Source organism: Rousettus aegyptiacus, unplaced genomic scaffold (assembly GCF_014176215.1).
Source record: "Rousettus aegyptiacus isolate mRouAeg1 unplaced genomic scaffold, mRouAeg1.p scaffold_m13_p_15, whole genome shotgun sequence".
Lineage (NCBI taxonomy): Eukaryota > Metazoa > Chordata > Mammalia > Chiroptera > Pteropodidae > Rousettus > Rousettus aegyptiacus.
The window spans coordinates 60276287-60300768 of NW_023416290.1; the positions used below are offsets into that span (position 1 = coordinate 60276287).

General features: G+C 60.1%; 4 protein-coding genes across 15 annotated transcripts in view; 2 read left to right on the forward strand and 2 right to left on the reverse strand.

Annotated features, from left to right (window-relative positions):
* The first annotated feature begins 96 nt into the window (after window positions 1-96).
* On the forward strand, window positions 97-3127 carry HGH1 (HGH1 homolog). The gene is made up of 6 exons (XM_016131802.2): window positions 97-765; window positions 837-937; window positions 1045-1143; window positions 1339-1430; window positions 1515-1637; window positions 1730-3127. The coding sequence occupies exons 1-6, from the start codon at window positions 152-154 to the stop codon at window positions 1907-1909; spliced, it is 1209 nt and encodes a 402-aa protein (XP_015987288.2). The 5' UTR covers window positions 97-151; the 3' UTR covers window positions 1910-3127.
* Window positions 3002-8626, reverse strand: LOC107503476 (testis-specific serine/threonine-protein kinase 5-like). Its single transcript, XM_036232739.1, has 10 exons — window positions 8443-8626; window positions 8025-8102; window positions 5511-7926; window positions 5120-5227; window positions 4730-4941; window positions 4669-4678; window positions 4148-4514; window positions 4036-4047; window positions 3526-3657; window positions 3002-3415 (listed from the first exon to the last, which is right to left on the reverse strand). The coding sequence occupies exons 3-10, from the start codon at window positions 5859-5861 to the stop codon at window positions 3027-3029; spliced, it is 1581 nt and encodes a 526-aa protein (XP_036088632.1). The 5' UTR covers window positions 5862-7926; window positions 8025-8102; window positions 8443-8626; the 3' UTR covers window positions 3002-3026.
* A 253-nt stretch (window positions 8627-8879) lies between these two features.
* MROH1 (maestro heat like repeat family member 1) overlaps window positions 8880-24482 on the forward strand; it is a 41159-nt gene continuing 25556 nt past the window's right edge. For 7 of the 12 annotated variants that reach the window (XM_016131780.2, XM_016131786.2, XM_016131788.2 and 4 more), the window contains exons 1-12: window positions 8880-8962; window positions 13394-13486; window positions 13863-13983; window positions 14065-14210; window positions 15578-15709; window positions 16074-16236; window positions 16468-16566; window positions 17005-17156; window positions 17540-17680; window positions 17857-17949; window positions 20223-20301; window positions 20508-20621. In XM_016131780.2, coding sequence (XP_015987266.1) covers window positions 13962-13983; window positions 14065-14210; window positions 15578-15709; window positions 16074-16236; window positions 16468-16566; window positions 17005-17156; window positions 17540-17680; window positions 17857-17949; window positions 20223-20301; window positions 20508-20621 — 1141 coding nt within the window. In that variant the 5' untranslated portion in view covers window positions 8880-8962; window positions 13394-13486; window positions 13863-13961. Of the gene's footprint in view, window positions 8963-10082; window positions 10675-13393; window positions 13984-14064; window positions 14211-15577; window positions 15710-16073; window positions 16237-16467; window positions 16567-17004; window positions 17157-17511; window positions 17681-17856; window positions 17950-20222; window positions 20302-20507; window positions 20622-24482 lie in introns of those variants that run through there. The other 5 variants (XM_016131781.2, XM_036233184.1, XM_036233188.1 and 2 more) reach the window with 5 other exon arrangements.
* On the reverse strand, window positions 11386-11581 carry LOC107503473 (ATP synthase membrane subunit DAPIT, mitochondrial-like). Its single transcript, XM_036233201.1, has one exon. It carries the CDS (start codon window positions 11579-11581, stop codon window positions 11414-11416), a length of 168 nt encoding a protein of 55 aa, XP_036089094.1. The 3' UTR covers window positions 11386-11413.

Genomic DNA, 24482 nt, shown 5'->3' on the forward strand with positions numbered 1-24482 from the left:
GTCCCGCAACCCCCGGCCTCGGCGTGGTCCCGCCCATTGCGCAGAGTCGCAGCCTCGGATTGGTCGCCGTGGCTTCCGCGTCCTGATGGGCGGGTCCGGGGCGCACGGATCTGCGGCGAGCGGTGCGGGTGCCTGCGAGGGGCCGGTCGGCATGGGGGAGACCTCGGCGGACGCGGTAGCGCCGGCCGGGGGCGTCGGCCCCGCAGGGCCGCTCACTCCGGAGGCCGAGGCAGCGAAGCTGCTGCCCTTCCTGGCGTCCGGGGCGCGGGCGGACCTGCAGGCGGCGGCCGCAAAACATGTGCTGGCGCTCACCGGCTCGGGGCCAGGCCGGGCGCTGCTGGCTGGCCAGGCGGCTCTGCTGCGGGCGCTGGTCGACTTGGCGGTGGCCCCGGCCCCGGCCCCGGCCAGCGACGCCGCCCGCGCCCTCGTCAACCTGGCCGCCGACCCTGGCCTACACGACCCGCTGCTGGCGGCCGAGCCCGGGCTGCCTGCCCGCCTGCTGGGCCGCGCGTTGGACCCGCAGTGGCCCTGCGCCGAGGAGGCTGCCGCCGCGCTGGCCAACCTCAGCCGTGAGCCGGCGCCGTGTGCCGCGCTGATGGCGGCGCTGGTGGCCGCAGCGCCGGGCGAGTCGGGCCTGGAGCAGCTGGTGCTCGCGCTGTGCACGCCCGGCTACAACGCCCGCGCGCCCCTTCATTACCTGGGGCCAGTGCTCTCCAACCTCAGCCAGCGTCCCGCGGCGCGCGCCTTCCTGCTGGACCCCGACAGGTGAAGTCCAGGATGCCCACGGGGAGGGGGTGGAAGTGTGCAGGGACAGCACTGAGTGGCCCTCCCTTCAGGTGCGTGGTCCAGCGGCTGCTGCCGCTCACCCAATACCCAGACTCCACGGTGCGCAGGGGCGGAGTGGTGGGCACGCTGCGGAACTGCTGCTTCGAGCACCGTGAGTGGCGGGGGGGGGGGGGGGGCCGCTGCGTTGGGGGGCAGTGGGGGGGGCCTGGCCTCCAGCTCCTCTTGACTGGCCCCCATCCCTGTTTCCCACCCACCCAGGACACCACGAGTGGTTGTTGGGACCCAAGGTAGATATTCTCCCCTTCTTGCTGCTGCCCCTGGCTGGGCCTGAGGACTTCTCCGAGGAGGAGATGGAGCGTGAGTGGCTTGGATGGAGCCTCAGGGCTGGAGGGGCAGGAGGAGAGTCCAGGAGTGGGAGGGAGAGGAATTGTCCAGACCAGAGCCCCTCCTGAAACCTTCTATCAGGGAGCTGGTGAGCACAGGTGGGGCTTACAAAGGCAGGGTCTGTCCTCGTATGGGAACCTAGCGACTCCTACATTCATTTGCCCCTAGGGTTGCCCGTGGACTTGCAGTACCTGCCGCCAGACAAGCAGCGGGAGCCAGACCCTGACATCCGCAAGATGCTCATCGAGGCCATCATGCTGGTGAGCAGGGGCCCTTCTGCACTAAATCCCACACCAACACCTACACGGCCACACTGACTCTGGCTAACATCTGCCCTGTTCCAGCTGACAGCCACGGCATCTGGTCGGCAGCAGGTGAGGGACCAGGGAGCCTACCTGATCCTCCGTGAGCTACACAGTTGGGAGCCAGAGCCCCATGTGCGGGTGACTTGTGAGAAGCTCATCCAGGTGGGTGCAGAGTTTGGGAGGGGCAGGGTGGGGTGTGGGTGTCCATGATGTGCCAGCCAGATGCTCTGCTCACCTGCCTCCCCTGCTGGCAGGTGCTTATTGGGGATGAGCCGGAGCATGGCATGGAAAACCTGCTGGAGGTGCAGGTGCCTGAGGATGTAGAGCAGCAGCTGCAGCAGCTGGACCGCCAGGAGCAGGAGCAGTGCGAGCGGGAGCAGCAGGAGCGGGAGCTGGCCCCAGAGCCACGAGCAGAGGGAGCTGCACCTACCTGAGGCCCCGCAGCGCGCTACCAGCTCTGGGCCTGCTTCACTGTCTTCCCAGACCAGGCCTTCCCGCAGCTGCCCGTCAGCCTCTTGCTTGGAGGCTGTGCCCTGCTGAGAAGCAGAGCTTCACTTAAACTCCATGCTGAGGGCTCTAGGGCACCTGCCCCACAAACATCGGAGGGTTGAGGGTACCTGCCTATGTCCCGTTGCTTCCAGCAAGAATGCGGCTTGCTCAGAGGAGCACCGTTCAGCCAGAGCTGGACAGGCCCCATAGCTTGACTCTCAGGTACCTCCAGGGAGCCAGGACCCCCTCCCAGCCATGGCAGCCATGGTGTTGGGTCTAGGCAGAAACACACTGCAAGCACGAGAAACCAGCTAGAGCTTCCCAGTTCCAGGGGTGCTACAGGGTCCGGCTGGGCCTAGGTGGGCAGCCAGGTGTAAGCGGTGGCCCTTGCCGCCATTCCCACCCCCAGTCCGTTCGTCCTGGCCCTCGGCTTGCCCTGTCTGACCACTGTGCCCAGTGTGCTGATTTCTTGACTTTGAGCAGTTATAACCTGTCCTGGGGTCTCCTCGGGCTGTCCGCGCCCTCCCCCCCCCCACGCCCGGCCTGTCCTTGGAGCATTTGCTGGGTGCGGTTCCCCCTTCATCCTCTCCTGCTTCCCACTCGACCTGTGCCCTGGCTCTGCCCTCGGTGCCTTGACAGCTCGAGTCCAGACTGCCCTGGTGGCCCTGCCCTCCCCTCTGGCAAGGCCCGCCTCCTCGTCAGCCTGCAGGTCACTGCACAACTGCTCTGATGTGCCCGCAGTCTCGCCCTTGGCAGGGGCCCTTGCCATAACCACCCTATGGGCCCAGGGACCTGGTTCTCCCCTGGTTCCATGTGTGGTTCCCCCGATTCTGCAGCTGCCAAGCCGAGTTCCAAAGGCTTTCAGTGTACCCCTCAACACAGTGTTTACTCCCCGGACACCTCCCCCCCCCCCTCCCGAACTTGTACCATCTTCGCACAGGACCGGAACATGAACCATCCCAGGGCCCTTGCGCTACAGTGCAGCTTGGTCCCCAGGGGTTCCCAGCACTCCCAGTCCTCGTCCCTCCAGACCTGGTGCTGCCTCCAGAATCCCATTAAAACTCACTTGCGAGTGTGGGGACTCAGCACCCCAAGGCCGGCCGCCCTCTTCTGGCACAGAGATGGCACACCCCTGTCTCCACAGAATAAATGCTTCGCTTGTGTCTCCCGCCCACCCTCATTTGACCAGGTAGTACCCCAGCACACTGCTGATGGTGGACACGGGGCACAGTGGTCGTGGCCGCCTGCGAGCACCCACACTCCTGCTGGCCACATTTCTGCCTGGAGCCGCAGCCTGGCAGATCCCACACCTTGTCTAAGGCAGGCTTCCCAGGGCTTGGTCCCTGGGCAAGAAGCGCTTTCAGAAGTGCCCTGCTGCTGGGGGTGACGCAGCTGCAGGAGGGGCCTTGGGGGCTCTGAGTTCTCCCTTGGTTCTGCATCATCCAGGAGTGCTGGGAGCCAGGACTCTGCCAGCTTCCTGGCTGCAGACTGCAGTGGCGGGGTCAGGCTGGGTGCTGGTGGGCAGCCCACTTGCTCCCCCCCCCCCCAGGCCCTGGCCCACCTGGCGGGGCGCTGAGCACTGAGCAGAAGAGCGTGTTTGGCCGCAGCATCCAGCAATGTGCAGCCACCTGCTGCAGGCCCAGGCCCGCGTGTGCGGTTGCAGCTGGAGCAGGCCTCATGAAGTCCTGGCACTCTGCGGGCGAGGGCTCACGGCTGTGGCTTCCCACCCACCCGTGGTTCCCTCTCATCCTCAGCCCACGCCCGTCCCTGCCAACTATGCTGGTTATCTTGGCATAGGCAAGAGGTCGTCTGCGTGTCCCTGAAGGAGAGACTGAGGCACAAAGAGCCGAGGCGGTTTACACTGCAGAGCTCAGTTTCCAGCTGAGTCCAGCCACCCATGAGCAGAGTCTGAGTCAGGCTTTCAGGGGAACCACCGGGTCAGTCCCGCTTTGCCTCTCTGTCCACCGCACAGGATGACCCTTCTAATCCTGGTCTCCTGCTGTCCAGCCCTAGGCCTGTCCAGTCCCAGGCCAGAGCTGGGACTGGGGAAGGACGTGGTGGCAGTGCTCACCTGGGGACAGGTCTGGTGGGAAGACGGGGCCACAGTGCATCAGATGCAGCACAGGGCAGCTTCCTGGTCACCATTGTGTAGAGCATGACGCCTCTGCGGGCACGGGCTCCTCAGGACGTGTCCTCTTCCCTGGTCCTGGGGTGCTGGGGGCGGGGTGGCACGCACAGGCTCCACAGGTCGGCCTGCTCCCCGCTGTACTTCCTGTTCAGGAGGGTCTTGGGTGCTGTGTAGGTCATGGAGCCACAGAAGGTGCTCAGCAGCGAACCCTTGAGTCCTGACTGGATGGCAAAGCCAAGGTCTATGGGGAGAGGGGAGGGGAGGTATGCGGATCTGGTGCACCCCACCCGTGGACTGGTGTGAGGGGGAGGTGGGGCCCATGGCTGTACCGCTGCAGGGGACCTTGGGGTGATGCAGTGTGGCCATGGGCAAGGGCAGATGAAGGCCTCCCAGGAGGGTTGAAGGTTGAGCCAGGCTGGGGTCTAGTCCAGAGAAGACCAGTATAGACGCTGGGGGCCTGTCTGGGACAAGAGTGACGCCCAGGCCCCCTGCAGAAGTAAATGGCTGCGGTGGGTCTGGGCACAGGCTCATCTGTCAGCTTTAGGAAGTCTTGGTCACCCAGTAGGGTGTTCTCACACTCAGGTTCCTGTGTGCAGTGCAGAAGGGCAGGTGGGGTTGCACCTGGGCTCAGGTGGGCCCCTCCTTGCAGATGGGTGGGCAGGCTGGGCTGCACCTCACCGGTGCACGATCCCCGAGTTGTGACAGCCCGTGGGCCTCCGTCTCCTCCAGCCCTGGGCAGCCGTGGTGGCCGGAGGCCACATTGATGCTCCCCAGCAGGTCGCTGCAGCCAGCCAGCTCCAGCACCAAGTAGGAGCGCTGGCTGTTGTGGTAGGTCTCGTACAGCTGCACCTGCAGGCCCCCCACCTGCTGTCACCCCAAGGGGGACTGTCTAGTGCTCTGGGTGGGGGTCTCAGGATGCTGTTGCTCCCTCCCCCAGCATAAGGATCCCAGGCAGGGAAGAGGGCAGGCCTGGGGTGGGCCACAGGCTGGCCAGGTTGGGAAGGGTGGTCTAGGGGTCTCTGCCCACCACATTCAGATGCTTGTAGGTAGTGTTGAGTGACGAGATCTCCCGTGGCAGGAACTTGGGGGAGAACTCCACAGGGGCCTCGGCCATGGAGACAATCTCGATAGTCACCTGTGGATGTGGACAGGAGCCACACGCAGAGACCACAGGCCGTTGGGGCAGGATGTGGCAACACAAGGCTGAACTTGGCAAGGCGAGGCTGGGTAAGCAGCATCCTGGGGGGCAGCGCTGACTTTCCCTTGGGCTCAAGGGTTCAAGAACTGGGAATGGTCAGCCTGCGGAACCTGGGCCTCAGAGAGTCGGGACTGGGAGGAAGCAGAGCTGCTGGGAGGGCCCAAGCAGGGCTCAGGTGGGGGTGGGACCTGGGTGGCCGGGAGGGGGCTGCCTGCCTCACCATGGCATGGCGGTTGCCCTGCAGGTCGGAGGCCAGCTTGAGTTTGTATTTCATGTGCTCGCACATGGCGAGGGCCAGGTAGACTTTGGAGAAGGCCCCGGAGCCCATCTTCCTGGAGGAGAGCAGGTAGCCCTTGTCCCTGCATTTGCGCACCTGCTCTAGGAAGGCTGGCAGTTCCAGCTGCCGCCTGCCATTGCCCTTCCTGGAGGGCAGGGTGCCGCGGCAGGGGCTGGTCCAGTCCGGCTTACCATGGGGCCTTGGGGATGGGGTGGGGAACAGAATTGAGCCCGACTGTGTCACAGGGACAGGGGTGACAAGGCTGGAGACCAGGCAGGACCTGTGCTCCTTCATGGCTACAGCCAAGTTTCTGGAGTCTTGCTGGGACTGGAGCAGAGGCAGGGGAATGACCGGGCCTGAGAGCTCTGGATGGGGCGGGGGCCGACAGCCAGGACTGGTGCAGGGAAGGGCAGGTTCGAGATGAAATGCAGGGTTCTAGAGCTGCACCCGCATTGTGCCCTCTCAGGGAATGTCCTGTTTCTGGTACTCGCCTGCCCTGAGAACAGCCTACTGGAACCAGCCCTGTCCTGCGTGGGGCTCGCTCTGTGGGGCTCAAACCTCCAAGGGCCTCTGTGGGTCACCCTGAATGTCTGGCCACAAAAGCGTTTAAAGAAGCTGGGTGTGGGGGAGGAGTGAGCAAAGCGTCTCTAAGGACAGAAGGGAAAAGGAAAGACGGTGTGCCAACGGCCATTTCAGCTGCACCCTCGTCCTTTGGGAAGGTCCCAAGTTGGCTGCCAGGTGGTCTGCAATAGCAGCTGAGCCAGAAGGGCACGGGCGGGGGGAGACACCTGGCTTTCCTCTGCTGAGGCCCAGAAGTACATCTTGCCCAGGCCTTTCCCCCAGAGCTCTCCGCAGACTTGATGACACATCCCCAAAGCAAGTGAGGCCTCTGGCCTGGGCCACCTTGAACCCTCCAGCTCCAGGAGAGAGCAGCCAACATGGCCCTGCCCTCTCATGATGGCCCTGAGAGAGTCTCCTTTGAGCGCTGTGACCACGGGGAGCAGCGGGTAACCTTGACTGAGAGTCTGCTGCATGCCGGGGCTGTCCACAGCTGTTCTGGTGACTGCAGCTGTCATCTCCCTGCCTGACAAGCCTGGCTCAGGCAGGCAGTGCACGTCCAGGATCTCAAACTGGAGCACAACCAGGCAATGCCCATTGTAGGGTGACACGACTGAGGCCCAAATGCGTAGTCTCTCTGCAGTGAGCTGGATAGCACAGTGGCTGTGGGCTGCCGGCCTGGGAGTGTTCCCCCAGGGCCGGGGTCGTACTGGAGGCTTGGTGTCTGGGAACTTGACTTGTCCCCCACTGGGACTCAGGGTGGGTGTGGGGAGCCCGCCACGGTGAAGGCTTTGGGATGCTCTGACTGGAACAGATAAGACTCATTTTTACATCCCTGTTGGACCACGAGCTGCTTGAAAGCAAGGCCTGCCTTTGCCATTCCCTTACTCACCCACAGCCCTTGTCTGGTAAACTGCCTGAAGAAGTGAGTAAAGCATCTCTAAGGACATAAGAGAAAAGGAAAGACGAAATGTGCCAGCAACCATTACCTGGGGAGTGGGAAACGGGGACGAGCTCACCGGGTTGTTGCTGGCCTGGGGGTTACGAAAAGAGCAACCAGTTCAGGTGTTTCAAGCAGAGACGCTTTAAGATAGGTTGTCACTCAGGGGCTGGAGAGGCTGGAAGAGCAGAGCTGCACCAAGGAAAACTGCGTGGCTCCCGCCAAGGGTGGCTATGCCGCTGGGCGCGGGCTGGGAGCCTGCGCCCCACCGCCTTCCTGGCTCCCACCAGTGCCACAAAGCAGCTGGAGGCCAGCAAGTCTGTCACCAGCTCTATCCACCCTCCCTTGGCAAAGTCTTTCTTACCATTTTTTCCTCCGCACCATAGGGCATCCCTCTGCCCCACAGAGATTCCCTGAGTACCCATCATGTGCTGGCCTGGTGCTTGGCACTTGGGAACAAATCGCACACATGCATCTTTCTCTCATAAAGCTTACCGTTGTGGAGCGGAGACTGGCATTAATCATTTAATAAAAGTTAAATGACAGCTGTACTGTGTGCTTGGCGAGTGAAGTCTGGCAAAGGCTGCTGAGCAGGCAGGGCCAGCAGGGCATGCTGGGCACTGGCCATGAGGAACACAGGCAGGGCTCAGGCAGGAGAAACAGCTGTCCAGGTGTGAACTTGGAAGAGGCCCTGCCTCCCTCCCTGGCAACTTGCATGGGCCCCGATTAACCTCTGCCCACTCCCACCTGGGGAATGGGGTTAGGCTGTGGGGTTAGGGCTTCTCATGAGGGGCGGCTCCATCTGCTGAACACCTCATTTCTGGCCATCTGGGTTCTGACCTTCTCTTTTGGGCTCCATCTCTACAACAGAAACAGGTGAAGCCCTTCTCTCTGTAGAAAGAGAATGCCCCGCCCCGCCCCCCGCAGCCACCCTGGGGGCCACGGCCCTCTGCACTCACCTGCGGCAGGACGCAGACTCTTTTTAGCTTGTTATACCGTGAATGTGGTGCTGCTGGCCGCCTCCCTCTATTCCCGGTCTGTGAACAGGGGAGGCCATTTCAGCCGGGGGTCTTTGCCCAGACCGCGGGCCCTTCTCCCAGCTCCAGCTGCGCCCGTTCACAGTGCTTCCCGCGTCTTGTTCATCGTTTGCTTATTAGCTGCCTCTCCAGACGCCTAGGCCCCCACGCAGAGACCTGCTCGTCCTGATTCCCTGGTTCTGTGGGCACACTGAATGCGTGCCTCCTGCGTGCATATGTGCGTGGACTGTTAGCGGAGGGGTCGACGGTCTGGGGTCTCTGTTGGGTGTTCAGTGCATGTGTTCATGTGCGAGAGACAGTGCCCGTGTGTTTCAAGGTCGGGCCCACCTGGCGTGTGTACCTGTTCAGGTATGGGTTTGAGAGGGGACCAGCTCTGGGCACAATAGCGCGCCAAGCCCTCGTCCCCGATGGATCCCCCGTTGTGTGGGGCGGTGTCTGTGAGTGAGAATCGCGGAAATATAACTGTCGGATGAAGAAACCCAGCAAGCAGAAGAGAGGACTCCATCCTGCGCGGAAAACGCCGATGTGCGCACCTGCGCCTGCGCAATTGGCCGGCCGAACTACTAGCTCGAGCCCCACAGTCTAGCGTGGCGGTCACTGTGGGGCAGTGGGCGGGGCCGAGCGCAAGGCGGAGTTTGCGCAGTTTCGTTTGCTGAGGTTCTGTGGGCGGGGCTGAGAGAGCGAGAGGGACATGTCTCCGACCAATGAGCGCAGAGATCTCGAGGGGCGGACCCGGGCTGCCGCGCGCCGAGCTGCGGTTGGCGGAGGGCGGTGGAGGCGGGCTCAACGCGGTCCCGCCCACCCAGGAGAGCGGCGGGCGGGAGGGCTGTGTCTCGGCCGCGGCGGCGGCGTTTCCTCAGGTAAACGGCAGGCGGGCACCGGCTACCGGCGGCGCTAGCTCGAGAGGCACCCCTCGGGGAAGCCTGGGCCTGATAGCTGGGAGGCGCTTCCTTGGCCAGGTCAGGGGTGCCTCCCCAAGGTCACTAGGCGAGCGCGGGGAGGGTCCCGGGCGTGACGGGGCCAATCCCGCCCCCTCTCCGGGCTCAGGTGCGCCCAGGTCCCCGCGGAGCGTGATTTGCCGAGTCACAACCCGGAAGAGAGGCTGCGGAGCCAAGCCGCTCGCCTGTTGCCTCACGCGGGCGCGGGGTGCCCTTGCCCCGTGCTCGTCCCCTCCCAAGGTGGGACTCGGGGCGCCAGTGCCCGTCCCCTCTCCGGAGGGCATGCGTTCCCCTGTTCTAGTGCCTGTCACCTCCCTGGGGGCGTGTGGTCCACAGTCCTGCTCCCCTCAGCGGGAAACAGGGGAGGGGGCCCTCATGGGCAACCACGCCTAAACCCCGAGTCCCAAAGCAGGGCCATTGTATTCTTTCCTTTTTCTCTTTGACGTTAGAGAGGACCCAGAGCAGGGAGGTGGTCGTCCCGCCTCGAGGGCTGTTGGTCACACCGTGGACATTGCAGAGCCCGCAGCGCGCAGGCAGCTGGGGTCGGGTCCCGCCCCTCTGGGCTCCTAAGCCCGGATTTTGGGTTCGGACTTGCCTGCGCGCCAGCAGTTAGGTCACGAGGAGAGGGCTCTGTGGGCGCAGGCAGTTCCGACTCCACACAGAGGTTCCCCTTTGCCAGCCCAGCCAGGGTGGGGGGGGGGGCGAGGGTTGACCCGGAAGCACAAGCTCAGGGAGGCAAGCACCCTGGGGTGTGAGAGGGGGTGGAGGACCCTGGTGGGGGGCCTTGCCTGGGACGTAGGCGGAAGCTATCATCTGGTGGTGGGGGCAAGTGGAGTCGGGTTTATGCTGGCTTTGAGGGGACAGTCTAGGGGCAAGGACCACTTTGGAAGGGGCTAGTGTGGGGGTGGTAGAGGTGGAGAGGAAGGAGGTCAATGAGTGGACCATAGGATGAGGGAGGGGATGGAGGGACAGGACAGCTGTGACGATTTCGGACCCAGACAGCTGAGTGCATGGTGACAGAGGAAGAGGCTGGAGGGGGTGGGTGGGAGAGGTCAGGTGTGGAGATGGTCAGCCGAGTGTCTGGGCTGTAGGGTTTGAGTGGCAGTGAGTGGTCCAGGTGAAGAGGCCTAGCCAGCACTGGGCGCCAGGGTGCCATGTGGGAAGCACGCTTGAGGGACACTTGAGATGGGGTTGTGATGAGGCTGCACCCACGGTTCCGGCAGCCAGGGGCTGGGGCGCTGCTGGCAGGAGGAGCTTCATCCCAGGCCTCCGGCCCATTGTGGTTGGCCCAGCGCCTCAATTAGCCTGCACTGTGTCCTGTGGCAGTGGTAAGAGGCTGGGATGGCTCCTAGTGGGCATTACTAAATGCCACTGGGTGCATGCCGGCTTATCCAGGGGAGCGAGGAGGGAGCCGGTCCTCTACTTGCCTACCGTGCGTCCGATGCTGGGAGGGAAGGCCCGCTCATCCCGCCCCATGACTTGGCCTTGGAGCAGAGCCCATGGGAGACAGCCCTGGTTGAGTCCTACCCCTCGCTAACTAGCAGCTCAGCAGCAGTGTATCCCTCAGACCCCTCGGCTGTGCGGATGGAAGAGGGTAGAAGCTGATGCCATTCCTTTCTAACGTAGACAGCGTTGTAAGTTTCACACAAGTTTTTTTAATGTCTTTTCATTTCCATTCACTTCAAAATGCTTCCTAATTTCACTTTTCATTTCTTCTCTGGCTCTGGCATTGTTTCGAAGCATATTAGTAGTTTTTAAGTACTTGGGGATCTCTCCAATAGCTTTCTCTTATTGATTTCCAATTTAATTCCATTGTGGTCAGAGGACGTTCTTTGTATGACTTGAATTCTCTTAAATTTATTGAGACTTTATTGCTCAGAATATGGTCAGTCTTGGTAAATGTTTCATGTGCTTTTGGAAAGGATATATTCTGTTAATGAATGAACTGTTCTAGAAATACCACGTTGGTAGAGTTGGTTGACAGTATTGCTCAGGGCTTTGTATCCTTACTGATTTTTCTGTATGTCTGTCCTACCACTCGGAGAGAGAGAGGTATTGCAGTCTCTGCTATAATTTGGATTTGTGTATTTCTCCTTGCATTTTTATTAGCTTTGGCTTTGTGTATTTTGAAGCTCTGTTATTAGGTGCATAAATGTTTAGGATCATTATGTCTCTGAAATCTACTTTGTCTAATATTATTATAGTCATTCCAGCTTTCTTATGACTATTATCAGCCTTGTTTTTCTTTTGCTTTTTTTTCTAGGCTCATAGTTCATTGTAGAAATTGAGTATCACACTGTGATTTGACATGAGCTTCTCCAGGTGCAGGAAAGTAACAGATGAGGTGCAGCTTAGATTCCTTCTACGTTGCTTTCACAGATGGAGATTTTTAAACCTTAACTTGAAATATAAGACCAGCAAAGCAATGCCTCCAGATGTGACCAGTACACAGTTCATCATTCTACCTGGGCGCGCATAAGGGTTGAAATATATTTTGATACCAGTGAAGGAGAACAAGGTACCAGTTTCTGGACCTGCCATGATTTCGATCTTGCCAAGGTCAAGAATTCTGCAGGCTGTGTCCTTCGACGTCCGGAGCTTCCCCTTAGCCCGGCCAGACATGTTTTTCTCTTTCCACCCCGTCCCTTTATCTCTTCGTGTTAACGTATTCAGTCTTTTCTGTGGTTTCTTGAATGTATTAAATGCAGTTGTGATAACCGTCTAAACGTTCTCGCCTACTAATTCTCTCCTCTGCGTCATTTCCGTGTCAGTTTGCGTTGGTCGCATCGTCCTCTCTAAGGGTCATATTTTCTTGCCTCTTTTCATGCCGGTAATTTTTGATTGGACGTGAGATGCTGCCATTTTACCTCGTTGGTACTTGATATGTCTGTGTTCCTGCTGCTGTTCTTGAACTCGGTGCTGGGATGTGGCGGAGCTACTTGGGACCAGTTTTATCCTTTCGGGTCTTGCTTTTAGCTTTGTTAGGTGAGACCAGAGTAGCATCTAGTCCGGGGCTGATTTTCTTCCCTCTGAGGCAAACCCCTGAGAGCTTTGGAGGTTCCCCCTCTGGCTGCTAGGAGGTCCGGGCACCGTCTCTGCTGGCTCTTTTGGGTGGCCCTCGCCCTGGCCTTGGGTAGCTTCTTCTCAAACATGGCACTTGTATTAGTTTCCCTCTGCTGCTGTAACAGATCATCACAAATATAGTGGCTTAAACAGCACACATTTATTATCTTAAAGTCCCTGAGGTAAGGAGTCTGCCATGGGCGTCGCCGGGCTAAAACCTAGTCAGGAGGGCTGTGCCCCCTCCTGCTCTTAAAGGAGCAGGTTATTGGCAGAATTTGTTTTTTTGTCTGTGTAGGACCAAAGTCCCTGTTTTCTTGCCAGCGATAGGCCGAGGGTCGCTGCCAGCTTCCACAGGCACCCACATGCCTTGGCTCACAGCCTCCCGCCTCCACCACCAGGCCAGAGTGGTGGGTTGTCTTTCCCGTGGTTTGAATTTCTCCTCCCTCCTTTCATCTCTGAGCCGGCTGGGACAGGGTTTCTGCTTTGAGGACCTCGGATGGTTAGGCTGACCTCACCCACATAATCCACGGGATCCTCCCTCTCGGGGTCCGTGCCCTCAATCCCACCTGCTAGGGCCTTTGCCGTGAGCGCGAACGTAGTCACAGGTTCTGGGGATGAGGGCCTGGGGGTCTGTGGGAACGTTCTCTGCTGCCAAGTGGTCAGCCGAGTGACTGGGACGCTCTGCAGGCCTCTAGCACCATCTCTGGCCCCATGGGCTTCCCGGGGACACGTCCAGCCTGGGCATCGCCGCGCAGTGTGAACGCGCCCCCAGGCTGCAGCCATCTCGGGGCTCCCTATCCCAGGTTTCCCGGTGTCCATCGCCCTGAGGACTGCACATTCCTGCGTTTTGTCCAGTTTTCGGTTTCGGTCGGGAGGGCCGGGAGCCAGCGTCTTCTGAGTCTTCATTTTCGTTTGCTCCTGCTTGGGCGGGCGAGCCTGCTGCGCACACTGAGTGAGGGGCCTTGCAGACTGGCCGCGGGTTCAAGCCGGTTCCGCCCCTGTGCTTCAGGGCACTGGGGGAGGCACTGTGCCTTTCGCAGGGAGGCCTCTGCCCAGGGGCAGGCGGCCCGCCTCCCGGATTCAGACCAGGTCGGCACCTCGGGGTTCGGGTCCCACGTGAAGGTGTGTTCCACCTGTGAGAAGTGTGTTCTGTGGATTCCTTCTGGAGCCTCACCCCCAAGCTGACAGTAGTTGTAGCCCTCCACCCTTTGGGCGTCTGGCGTTTTTGGCCTTCTTCTTGCTCTGCTGCAATCGGAATATGTTTTTGTTTCTTGTTTCCCGTTACTCTAGATGCTCTTCGGGAAGACGTGGAAGCAGCTGCTGATGCCGCCCGCGCGCCGAGGCTTCCCCATCCTGTCTGCCTGGGGCTCCTAGGGGTCTCCGGTCTGCCAATTTTATCTTCTCCTTTTCTAGTGCTCTGTTGGGCTTGTCCTTCCTAAAACACGCATCTCTCCTGTCACTCCACTGACGTGTTGATGGCACCGTCCGCCCCCTTGAACTGGAACTCTCCCTTACCTATGACCCCACCTCCCAGGCTCAGGCCATCGACCCCTTTGCCCCTCCCCACGAGTGCCCGGCAGATGGTCAGGGCCAAACTGTGACCTCCCTCCTGCCGCGGAGGGAACTGAGCAGTGGTGGAGCACGAGTGCTGGGAAGCGGGCGGCCGCCACGCTGAGGGCCTGGGTGGGGGAGAGCTGGACCCTGTGGAGGGCACGGTGCCCAGGACCATTCTTCTGAGTCCTGTGCTTTTGGCAAACAGCAGCCACCCTGAGGAGGCTGGTGAACTCAGGGTGAGAAGCCTGGCTGAGAAGACCCCTGTGCCCCACTGCGCCGGCGAGGGGCAGCCCGGCCCGCCGCCATGACCAGGTCCTACGTGCAGAGTGAGTGCGTGCAGTGGGTGCTCCCGCCGGTGCGGTGGGAGCGTCCTCAGACCTGCCTGAACACGGGGGTTGTCACTGCAGAACTGTCCACCATCCTGCTGGACGCCATCACCGACAAGGATCCTCTGGTTCAGGAGCAGGTGTGCAGCGCGCTGTGCGCCCTCGGAGAGTCGCAGCCGGAGGAGGCGCTCCGGGCTTGCGAGGAGCATCTGCGGCTGCACGAGAAGGTGTGGGCGGGACAGTCCTGCCCCTCTGGGGCGGGGCGGGGCCTGTGGGCCCAGGGGTGGGGCCTGGGGCGGGGCCTGTAGAGGTGGGGCCTGCAGGACAGGGTCTCAGGGCCTGGGGTTGAGGGTGGGGGTGTGTCGGGGGCGGGGCGCCTCCGGCATAAGGAAGTGCCTGAGGGCCCCTGGGAGCCTATGGAGGGTCCATCCCCTGACAAAAGGAAGGTTCCCCACTGGGCCGGAGGGAGATTTCATCAGGCTACTCAGGAGGGCTGCAATTTAAAACCTTCTGGAATTTTCCATTTACTATTTTCCCACCATGGTCGAGTGTGGATAACAAATTGTGGGATGCAAAACCATGGAGAAGGGGACCGCGTCAGGGTCTGTCTCTCCATCTCCACGCACACCAAGATCGGCATCTGTTAGACAAAGAAGACCCAGGCCGTCCTTGCTATTTGAGGAAATGGCCAAAGAACGGTTAAACAGGCCTTATTATTTTTAGCAAGTCATAGCAAAATTTAAGTGTGCTGTGAGTTTTTGCTCTTTCATCTGTCAGCTGCCATCTCCTGGGGATGTCATCTTCTAGCTCATTTATGATTTTGCCTCCTTCCTAGTCTTTTTAGTTAACTTACGTACTTTAAAAAAAATGATTTTCCTTCACGATTAGCATGTTTAGAGTAAATGTGTATTGGTCTGGAAGTTCTGTCCTCCGTGCCGGCGCCGCCCTCCCCCTGCCCGGCCCCGCCCCTTCCCACTTGCCCCGCCCCTTTGGACTCTCCACTTGCGAGCACCTTTGCGATTCTGTTCAATCTCTCCAAACGGATGGACGGATGGACGGACCTAGGATGACAGGAGAAAGTTACGCAGACCTCTCCTCTCATCACACGTCAGCACCACATCAGAGACACGTGGTGCTTTATACATTTAGGAACGAGACACATGAAGTCTTGTTAGCAAGTCCTGGTCTCAGAGAACTCCATTGTGACAGGACCGTTTAGCTGAGGGACAGATGGCCAGAGCAGGGCGGGCAGCTTCCTCTGACCAGGAGACTGGCCACACTGGGGGCGGGAGCCCACCAGCCCACCTTCTGCTCCTCGTGGCTGCACAGATCGCTCCGGCCCTTCTGAAGACCAGCGCCCCACCCCCCCCACGCCCTTCCCCAGGCCCCTGTTTATGTGAAGCCTGCAGCCATCCCGAGGGCCGCCGCAGAGAAAGCTCAGCGGTGCCGCTCCCTCTCCCGTCCAGGCGGAGACAGGAGAGCTTGTCCCGAGTCGCATAGAGAACGAGTCCCGTAGAGAACGCCAGAGGCACCGGCAGGGTGCCTGGGTGCTCAGCCCCCCTGCTGGGCCTCCCTGCATGCTTTGGCTCCGCAGCTGGCGCATCCGTACCGGACGATGATCCTGAGGGCCATGGAGACGGTCGTGAGCAACCACATCAGTGAGCTGGACAAGGACATGGCCAGGGCCGTCATCCTCCTGGCCTCCAGCGAGATGACCAAGGCAAAGGTACGCAGGGCGGCTGGCCACCTTGGGGTTGGCCCCCTAGTCCTGTGCAACTGACCATCCTCCTGGGCGGGGAGGGTCACCCCGTAATCTCAGAGGTGGACACTGAGGCACAGAGAAGATTCCTGACCTCTTAGAGTAAATGTAGGGCCTGACGCTCACGTCCCGTGTTAGGGCTCAAGCGGGCCCGGCTAGCAGTGGCAGCGCTGTCCTTGTCCAGGGTGCGGCTGGGCTTGAGGTCTCCCTGGCAGGCGCTCACTGGGGAGCCTGAAAACAGGCCTCTCGTCCTCGGTGGCAGGCATGTCACCTTTGCTTCCTGCCTCCTTTCCTTGGTCAGGTGTCAGCTCACATTTTCTTTGGGGTGCAGGACTTGGTTTGGGACTGGCAGCAAGCCGCCAGCAACGTCCTGGTGGCGGTGGGGAAGCAGTTCATCGGCACGGTGATGGAGGAGATGCTGAGCAAGCTGCAGCCCGGGGCCCTGCCACACTACTTTGTGGTGCGGACACTGGCCAACCTCTCTGTTTGCAACGGTAGGTGGTGACTCGGCCTCGGCCCCTCACACCTCGTTCTTGAGTGAGTCCTGGGCCCCCTGGCACCTCAGCTTCCATGTGTCAGCAGCTTCGCCCCCAGCCCAGGCTGAGCAGAAGGAGCCCAGGGCCCTGCAGCCTGGGGGCGTGGGGCGCCGCCGCCTGTCGCCGGGCACCCGGTGCGGGAAGACGGGCGGCAGCCGCGGCAGGGCCTCTGTGACCTGCCCCTTGCAGCGTTCGGCATGGTGCCCTTCCTGACGTCCATCCTGAACACCATGCTACCCATGCTGGGGGCAGCCAAGCACGACGCGACGAGGGAGGTGCTCTGCTACGGTGAGCAGGGCCCGCCCGGCCACGCTGCCTCTGTCCCCTCTCCGGTGCCCCTCTGCGGACGTCACGGGTCCTCCAGGCTGCAGGAGGGAGGGCGGCTGCAGCTGCGTCACTGCAGCCTCTGCCTCCGTCGCACGTGGCTGTCCTTCCCCGGTGTCTGTTTCTTCTTGCGGGGCCTCAGTCCTGCTGCACGAGGGCCCGCCCTAGGCCCACCCCCTGTGACAGCATCCTAACTAATTACACCTATTTCCAAAAGCTCCATTCCGAAGTCCTGGGAAAGACGTAGGCTTGGGGACACTGCTCAGCCAGTGGAGTCCCGGAGTCCCGGCTGGGCCCGTGTGTGGGGGTGTCGCATGTGTGGGTGTAGAAGGGGCAGCAGACGCAGGCGTCGGGGCCCAGCCGCTCACTGCCCGCCGCTCACGGCCCGCGCGGGTCCCGCAGCCCTGCAGCACTTCAGCGAGGGCACGCTCGAGTACCTGGCCAACCTGGACCAGGCCCCAGACCCCACGGTCAGGAAGGACGCCTTTGCCTCCCACATGTCCAGTGCCTACGATATCCTCTTTCAGCAGTGGCTGCAGAGCCGCGAAGCCAAGGTACGGCGTCACCTTGCTGGCCGCCCTCTCCCACCCCGAGCAGCCTGGGCCTCTGCTGCTGCTCTGCGGGGCTTGTACTCGGGAGGCGGGGGTCTCGTCAGAGTAGAGGCGCCCTGTGCCAGGTCTTACCTGCAGGTCCCCCCGGAGCGCACGCAGCTCGTCGCTGGGCCCCAGGTGCCGTGGTCGCTCCCTCCCTCCCCCACTGCTCTCTGCCTGGGGCCTCAGGGCTGCCTGCGGGGGGCTGAGGCGCGATGACCCACCTGCCAGGCCCTGTTAGAACGCGACAGCCTGGGCTTGCTCTCATCCGGGCCAGGACTCCTGGTGAACGGGCTCTTTGCCGCCCTGTCCTGTGCAGGCCGTGAGCACTGTCGCTGTCCCCTCAGCTCCGGCTAGCCGTGGTGCAGGCCCTGGGGCCCATGAGCAACCTGCTGCCCAGTGAGAAGCTGGAGGAGCAGCTGCCCAAGCTGCTGCCTGGGGTCCTCGCGCTCTACAAGAGGCACGCTGAGACCTGCCACGTGTCCAAGGTCTGGCCCCTGCACCGACCTGCGGGGGGAGCAGGGGTCGTTCAGGCCCCACGGTGGCTGGGCTGGTCAGATGTCTCCCCACCGCCCTGACCGGATAGTAGCCCAGGGCCCCTTCCTGCCCCATCCCTCCTCCTGGGACTGGCTTCAGGAACCACTGACAGCCCATCTCCCCGCAGAGCCTGGGCCAGATCCTCGAAGCCGCCGTAAGCGTGGGCAGCCGCACGCTGGACGTCCAGCTCGACTCACTCCTGGCCGCTCTGCATGCCCAGGTAGGCTGGGGGTGGGAGTGGGGTGCTGGGGGATGCTGTGGGGGGCCGTGCTGGTGGCGAGAGCGGGAGTGTGAGTTCACTATGGTGGGGGTGAAGTCGGGGGACTCGCTGGGGGTGCCACGTGGTGGTGCAGGGCTGGGGCCCTCCGTGTGGCTAGAGTCAGGGTGGGTGGTCCAGCGGGTGGGCCTGAAGCTGTTGTCCCCTGAGTCACGTGGGTGCAGCTGTCGGAGATATAGCCGTATTGTCTGCAGTGTGGCAGTGGGGACCCCAGCGTGGAGGTGGCAGGAGGGGGCGACCAGCAGGGCAGGGGTGGCCTGAGATGGTCTGCAAGCGTCTGCGCTGGGTCTGGGCCCCCGAGGACTGAGCAGGGAGAAGGCCGGGCAGGCGAGAATGGGGGCTGACAGCGAGGCCCATGAGGGGAGGAGGGTCAGAGGTGACTTGGAAGTGGCTCAGAGGCCTTACTGCACACCCGCCACCAGGTCAGATGACAGGTGTGGCAGTCACAAGAACTCAGTGTCACACGGAAATAACTTAGGGGTAATATCCCCTGATCTCAGTTGGTGCAGAAAAGCTGTTGGCGAAGTTCGACACCCATTAATGCTTAAAACCCTGCAGCCGGGATTAGAGAGGAATTTCTTTAGCTTGGTGAAGTTCACGGACCCAGTCCCTCAGCGTGCGTCAGTGTGAGCGGGAAACAGACACACTCCCCTCAGGGTCGAGGGCAGGAAGAAGCCCACTCCCTGAACGGGACCCGAGGCCAATTCTGTAAGGAGAGGCAGAAACGGGAGGCTGAGGCTGCGGGGAGAGGACAGGCTGTCCCTCATTGCCACCCGCCCGCCCCCATAGTTTGAAACACATGGGTCCATTGATGTGCTGGTTTTTTTTTAGTAAATACTGTACATGTTTTTTCTTATGATTTTCTTAGTAATGCTTTCTTTTCTCTAGCTTACTTTGTTGTAAGAATACAGCAAATCTCATGCGTACGACATACAAAACGTGCGTGAATGGGCGGTAAGGCTTCTGGTCCTGAGTAGGCTGCTGTAGGTTTCACCTTCTTGGGCTGAGGGTGCAGGGCCGGCACCCTGAGCCCCACGCTGCTCAGGTGTTAGCTGTAGTCAGTGACCGACTGTTAGCACGTGCTGCCGTGCGCCAGGGTGCGGCCAGGTGCGGCCAGGTGCGGCCTGTCCCGCTCATGGCTGAGTCTCAGCACCTAGCTTGGCACTTGGTGCTTGTGAGCACTCAGCGGTATTAGTTAGTGGCGGTCGATCCGCTTCCAGAAGCTGAGGGACAGACCGGAGAGTGCACGTGGTAGAGCTGGTAAGGAGGCCGCGGGTGGCAGACGAACCCACACGCCGAGGCGTTTCCCTCCGCCATCCTGGCCAGCCGGGAAGGGCAGACGGGCGTCCTTCGCCTTCACGTCAGCGGCAGAAACCTGTTGGGAAGGGTCTGGGAATTAGCGCGGCCCTGGGCGCCTGGGGTCTCCCTGGAGAACGCGTTGACGGCTCAAATCCCAACGGTGAGGAAAATGAGCGGCGCAGCGCGGCGCCGTGAGGACGACTGTACGCAACGGCGCCCACGCGCGAAGCCGGACACGGGTGCTCATGTGCGGGCGGGGACGCAAGCGGGGACTGGCTTCGAAGGGAAATTAAACGCACGAAAGCTGAGACGGCGACCTTTTCTCTGCGCCGTGCGTTCGTGTCCTTGGTTCTACTGTCGGCTTCTAGTTTTTTTCATAAATATGTGTTCCAACTTTGTCCTTTGTTTTTTGGCTCTATTTATGACACTTTTTTTGCCATGCAAAATTATTTGATTTTCACACCAATTTTCCACCTTTTTTGTTAAGCCTGGGTCTCATTATACTCAGGAAAGCCTTGAAAATTCTGCAGTTATTTTTCAGATTCTCCCACTTTCCCTGCTTATAGTGTTTAATGCACTAGGAATTCATTTTAGGGAAAGAGTGAGAATTGGATTTTATCTTTTTCCCAGGCGACTGCTCAGTTAGCCTTAGTTGTCTGCTGTGCGACCATTTATTCCAGTGCGTAGCACGTTGGAATAGCCTTTATCATCTCGCACCCTCCCCCTCCCGGCACGTCCATGTCCACGCAGGGCGCATTCCCTCTGCCCAGGTGAGGCCAGCCGGTGCCCCGCACCTGGATGCGCCCGCCCGTTGAGGAAGCCGGGTGGGCCGGGCAGTGTGCGCCCCGCACCTGGAGATAGTGCAGCCCCGGGGCGGCGGCGCCACCCCCTGACCTGTCCGCTGCCCCCTGCCGCAGATCTGCGTGCCCGTGGAGTCGTCGAGCCCCCTGGTGATGAGCAACCAGAAGGAGGTGCTGCGCTGTTTCACCGTGCTGGGTGAGCGCCTGCGCGAGGCCCTCCCTGTGCGCGGTGCCGCGGGGGTTGCGGTGACGAGCCTTCTTGGTCCACCGCTGCCTGGGCCTGCGTGTGGCTCCGCGGTCCTGTCACCGGCCGAGCGTGCACCCTCCTGGCCGGGACTGGGGGCGCAGGCAGCGAGGGAGTCCGGACAGGTCCTCACAGCTTGTGACACGCCCGCCCTGCAGCGCGCTGCTCCCCTGACCGCCTGCTGGCCTTCCTGCTGCCCCGGCTGGACAGCAGCACAGAGAGGAGCCGCGTGGGCACCCTGCACGTCCTGAGGCACGCCATCAACTCCGCCGGTGAGTGCAGCGCGGGCGCTTGGCGGCCGAAGCGGCCGGGCTTTCAGTTCTTCAGCAACGGCTCCCAGCCTCACGTTCCGCAAAATCACGGGCTCTGAGGAGTTGCAGGAACTGTGTGCTCAGCAGCTGACGGCCACCACTGGCGTTCGCCTTTGCCGATGGCCCAGAGTGGTGCGCATACACATGGGCGTCCTCTGCCACTGCCGCCCCTCGGCGGGGGGTCCTTGGAGGGTTAGTCGTCTCAGGAGGGACTTTTTGGGAGAGTCGAGGAGGTCGTCCTGTAGGACGTCCCCCAGTGTGTCCGATGGTCCCCTCGCAGTTGGGTGGAAGGGCCCAGAAGTCCCGCTTTCCAGCTCGCTCTCGGCATGGAGCTGAGCTGTCACACCTGAGCTCGCGTCAGCGGTGCGCCTTGTCCGCGTGCTCTTACCTGACTCAGTAAAGGGGCCGCGTGAGTCCTGCAGCCACGGTTGACAGCGGTTGTGTCCTGTGAACAGCGGCACAGGCAAGCAGAGATTACAGAGGCCTGGGTGGCCCTCATAGCCCACAGCACGTTCCCGCTGGCCGTTGAGTGGGCGTGCTGACCCCCGTCCCGTGGGCTCGTGGGCTGGCTGGGTCACAAACAGCGCCGTGGACATGAGGCAGCTCGGGCTTTGGGCACGAGGAGGCTGCAGCTTGGGAAGGCAGTGCCGGGAGGGCAGGGGCGGCCCAGACGGCAGCCTGCAGCACGCCGGCTCCCTGGGGACGGCGCCTCAGATGCAGACGGTGCAGCCACCCCCTTCCGGTGAGTACGTGGAGGGTGAAGTGCCTGCCACCGGGTCCTCCGGGCAGTGGCGAGCCCCGTCTGCAGTGGAACTCGGGGGCAGTGCTGGGCGCAGCAGCCTGGCTTGGCGCGCTCACCACGGTGTCTGTTTCCACCCGGACATTCAGCGTCTCCATGCTCCTGGCACGAAACAGGCACGCAGGCCATGGGACAGAACAGAACAGAGCCACACCATGGGGGAAAGACGGTCTATTCAACACACGGTGTCGGGAGAACGGGACAGAAAGTGAAATTGCCAGAACCCCACTGTTCTGATCACCGTGGCCTTACAGTGTGGTTTGCTGTCAGGCAGCGCGATCCCTCCCACTTTGTTCCTTCTCAGAGTTTCTTTGGCCGTGTGGGGTCTTTTGTCGTTGCAAAGAACTTCTGTGGCCAGTTCTACTTTCAAGCCGCACGCTGCCGGCGTGGCGACGGGGGCCGCACCCAGTCCGTGCGTCGCACCCAGTCCGTGCGTGCGCGGCCCTTCGGGCAGCGCTGCCCCTGCCGCGGGCGCTGCGTGCGCCGCTCACCTGCCTCCTCCGTTCCCTGCGTCCGTGCTTCACGGCCTTCTGCGTGCAGGTCTTTCACCTCTTCCTTTAAATGTGTCCCTAGCTACTTTAGGCTTTTCGATGCCATTATAAATGGAATTGTTTTCTTAATTTCTCCTTCTGATCGTTCATTATTGGTTTATAAAAACGCAAAAGACTTCTGTGTTTGAGTCTGTATCCTGCAGAACTTTTCTGAATTCATTGATGAGTTCTAATAGTTTTTTTGGTGGCGTCTTTAGGGTTTTCTGTATGTGATAACATGTCATCTGAAAATAATGGCTGTTTTTCTTCTTCCTTTCTGATTGGGACACCTTTTATTTCTTTTTCTCACCTCACTGCTCTGGCTAGGACTCCAGTACTCTGTGGAATGGGACTGGTCAGAGCGGCAGCCTCATATTGGCCCTGATCTTAGAGGAAAGCTCTTAGCTTTTCCCTCTTGAGTATGGTGTTAGCTGTGGGTTTGTCGTATGTGGCCTTTGTTATGTCGAGCCATGTTCCCTCTGTTCCCACTTTGCTGAGAGTTTTTATCGTGAAAGGATGTTGGATTTTGTCGAACGCTTTTTCTGCATCTGCTGAGATGATCACGTGGTCTGTCCTTTATTCCGTTAGTGTGATGTATCACGTTGGTGGGCAGGTGCTGAACCACCTTGGCATCCCTGGCATGAATCCCACCCGGTCGCAGTGCGTGACGCGTTAATGTGCTGCTGAATCTGGTTTGCTGCCATTTGGTTGACAAGTCTGCGTCCGTGTCCATCAGGGACGTTGCCCTGTAAGTTTCTTCTCTTGTAGCGTCTTCCTCTGGCTTTAGCGTCCAGGCACTGCTGGCTTCAGAAAGTGAGTTTGAAAGTGTTCCTTCCTCTTCCGTCTTCTGCAGTAGTTCAGGAGTAATGGGTCTTACTTCTTTGATGAGTGTTTGGTGGAATCACCTGTGAAGCCGTCCGGCCCTGGACCTCGATTTGCTGGGTGTCTTTCATCATCGCTTCTATTTCATTGCTGGTAATTGGTCTGTTTAGTTTTGTGTTGTTTCCTGGTTCAGACATGGAAGGTGATATACTTTTAGAAATACATCTGTTTCTTCTGAATTGTTGAATATGTTGGCATGTAACTGTTCATAGTATTCTTCAGTGATTCTTTGTATTTCTGTGTCGTCAGCTCTAACTTCTCTTTCATTTATGATTTTATTTATATGAGACCTCTCTTTTTGCACTTGATGAGTTTGGCTAAAGGTTTGTCTATTTTATTTATCTTTTCAAAGAACCAGCTTAGTTTTATTGATCTTTTCTATTTCTTATTTATTTATTTATTTTTATTATTTATGCCTACAGCACCTGGTCTTCCCTAGGTGGTCTTGCATCCAAGTACTAACCAGGCCCAACCCTGCTTAGCTTTATGAGATCAGACATCGGGCTTGTTCAGGGTGGCGTGGTGTAGACCAGGGACCGTGGCTCCACTGGGGTGCGAACCTAGGGCCTTCTGCGTGTGAAGCAGATGTTCTAACTGCTACACTGTGGAGCCACATCCAATCGTTTCCATTTCTTAAATTTCTATTGTGCATATTTCTGCTTTGATCTTTATTATTTCCTTCTTTCTACTCCCTTTGGGTTTTGTTCTTTTTCTAGTTCTGTCAGGCGCAGAGTTTGTTTGGGATTTTTCCCGTCTCTTGAGGCAGGCCTGGCTGGCAGTAATGAACTGCTGCGGTGCTCTGTAGCCATTGTGCATTATCAGGCCACCTGAACGAAGCTCCGCAAACTGGGTGGCCGGAGCAGTAGAAATGCGTCGTCTCAGCCCCGGGATCGAGGTGTCTGAAATCGACGTGTCAGCAGGGCCTGGGGGCAAGTTGGCCGATGCTCTGATTCTCTCATTTCTTTGTCCTCGAGGAGCCGGAACACCTCGATGAGAAGAAGCCCCGTCTGCACCGTCTGCTCGCCCAGCGGTGCAGCTCACCTCTGGACAGCAGGGTCGGTCCTGGACTCGTTTGCCTGTAGGCTGTTTGTTCCCTGTCACCCTCCCGAGGCGGCACTTTCTCTTTTATAAGTGTTCGTGGATTTTAGCACATTCGAGGGCTTTCGATTCACTGCGGTCGTTGTCGTTACTGAAGCTCCAGTTGCGTCGTCTTTGGCAGTGGGAGCCTCTGAGCTCTGGGTCCTTTGACGGCTGACATTCCAGGCTCGTCTCATGTATTTCTTGCCCTAGCATTCTCCCATAAAGCCCGTCTCCTTCGGCGAGAGATCATCTTTTATATAAGACAGCAGCTTGGTGCTGGGGTGCTCATCACGCTGTGGTGGTCGCTGTTCCTGGGCCTTTCCAGCAGACGGCTGCGCATGCGCACCAGCGCAGCCGAGTGAGTGCGCGGACCACCGGGCTTCTGCCCCGCTCTCCTCTCGCCGTGTCCCTTCCCCCAGCCCGAGAGCCTGGCTCTCAGGCTGACAGGCGACAGCCTCCCACACTTGCTGTTTTGCTTCCTGTAACGCACACAAGCCTAACGCTGGAGCAGCGCCGACGCCGCCACTGCCC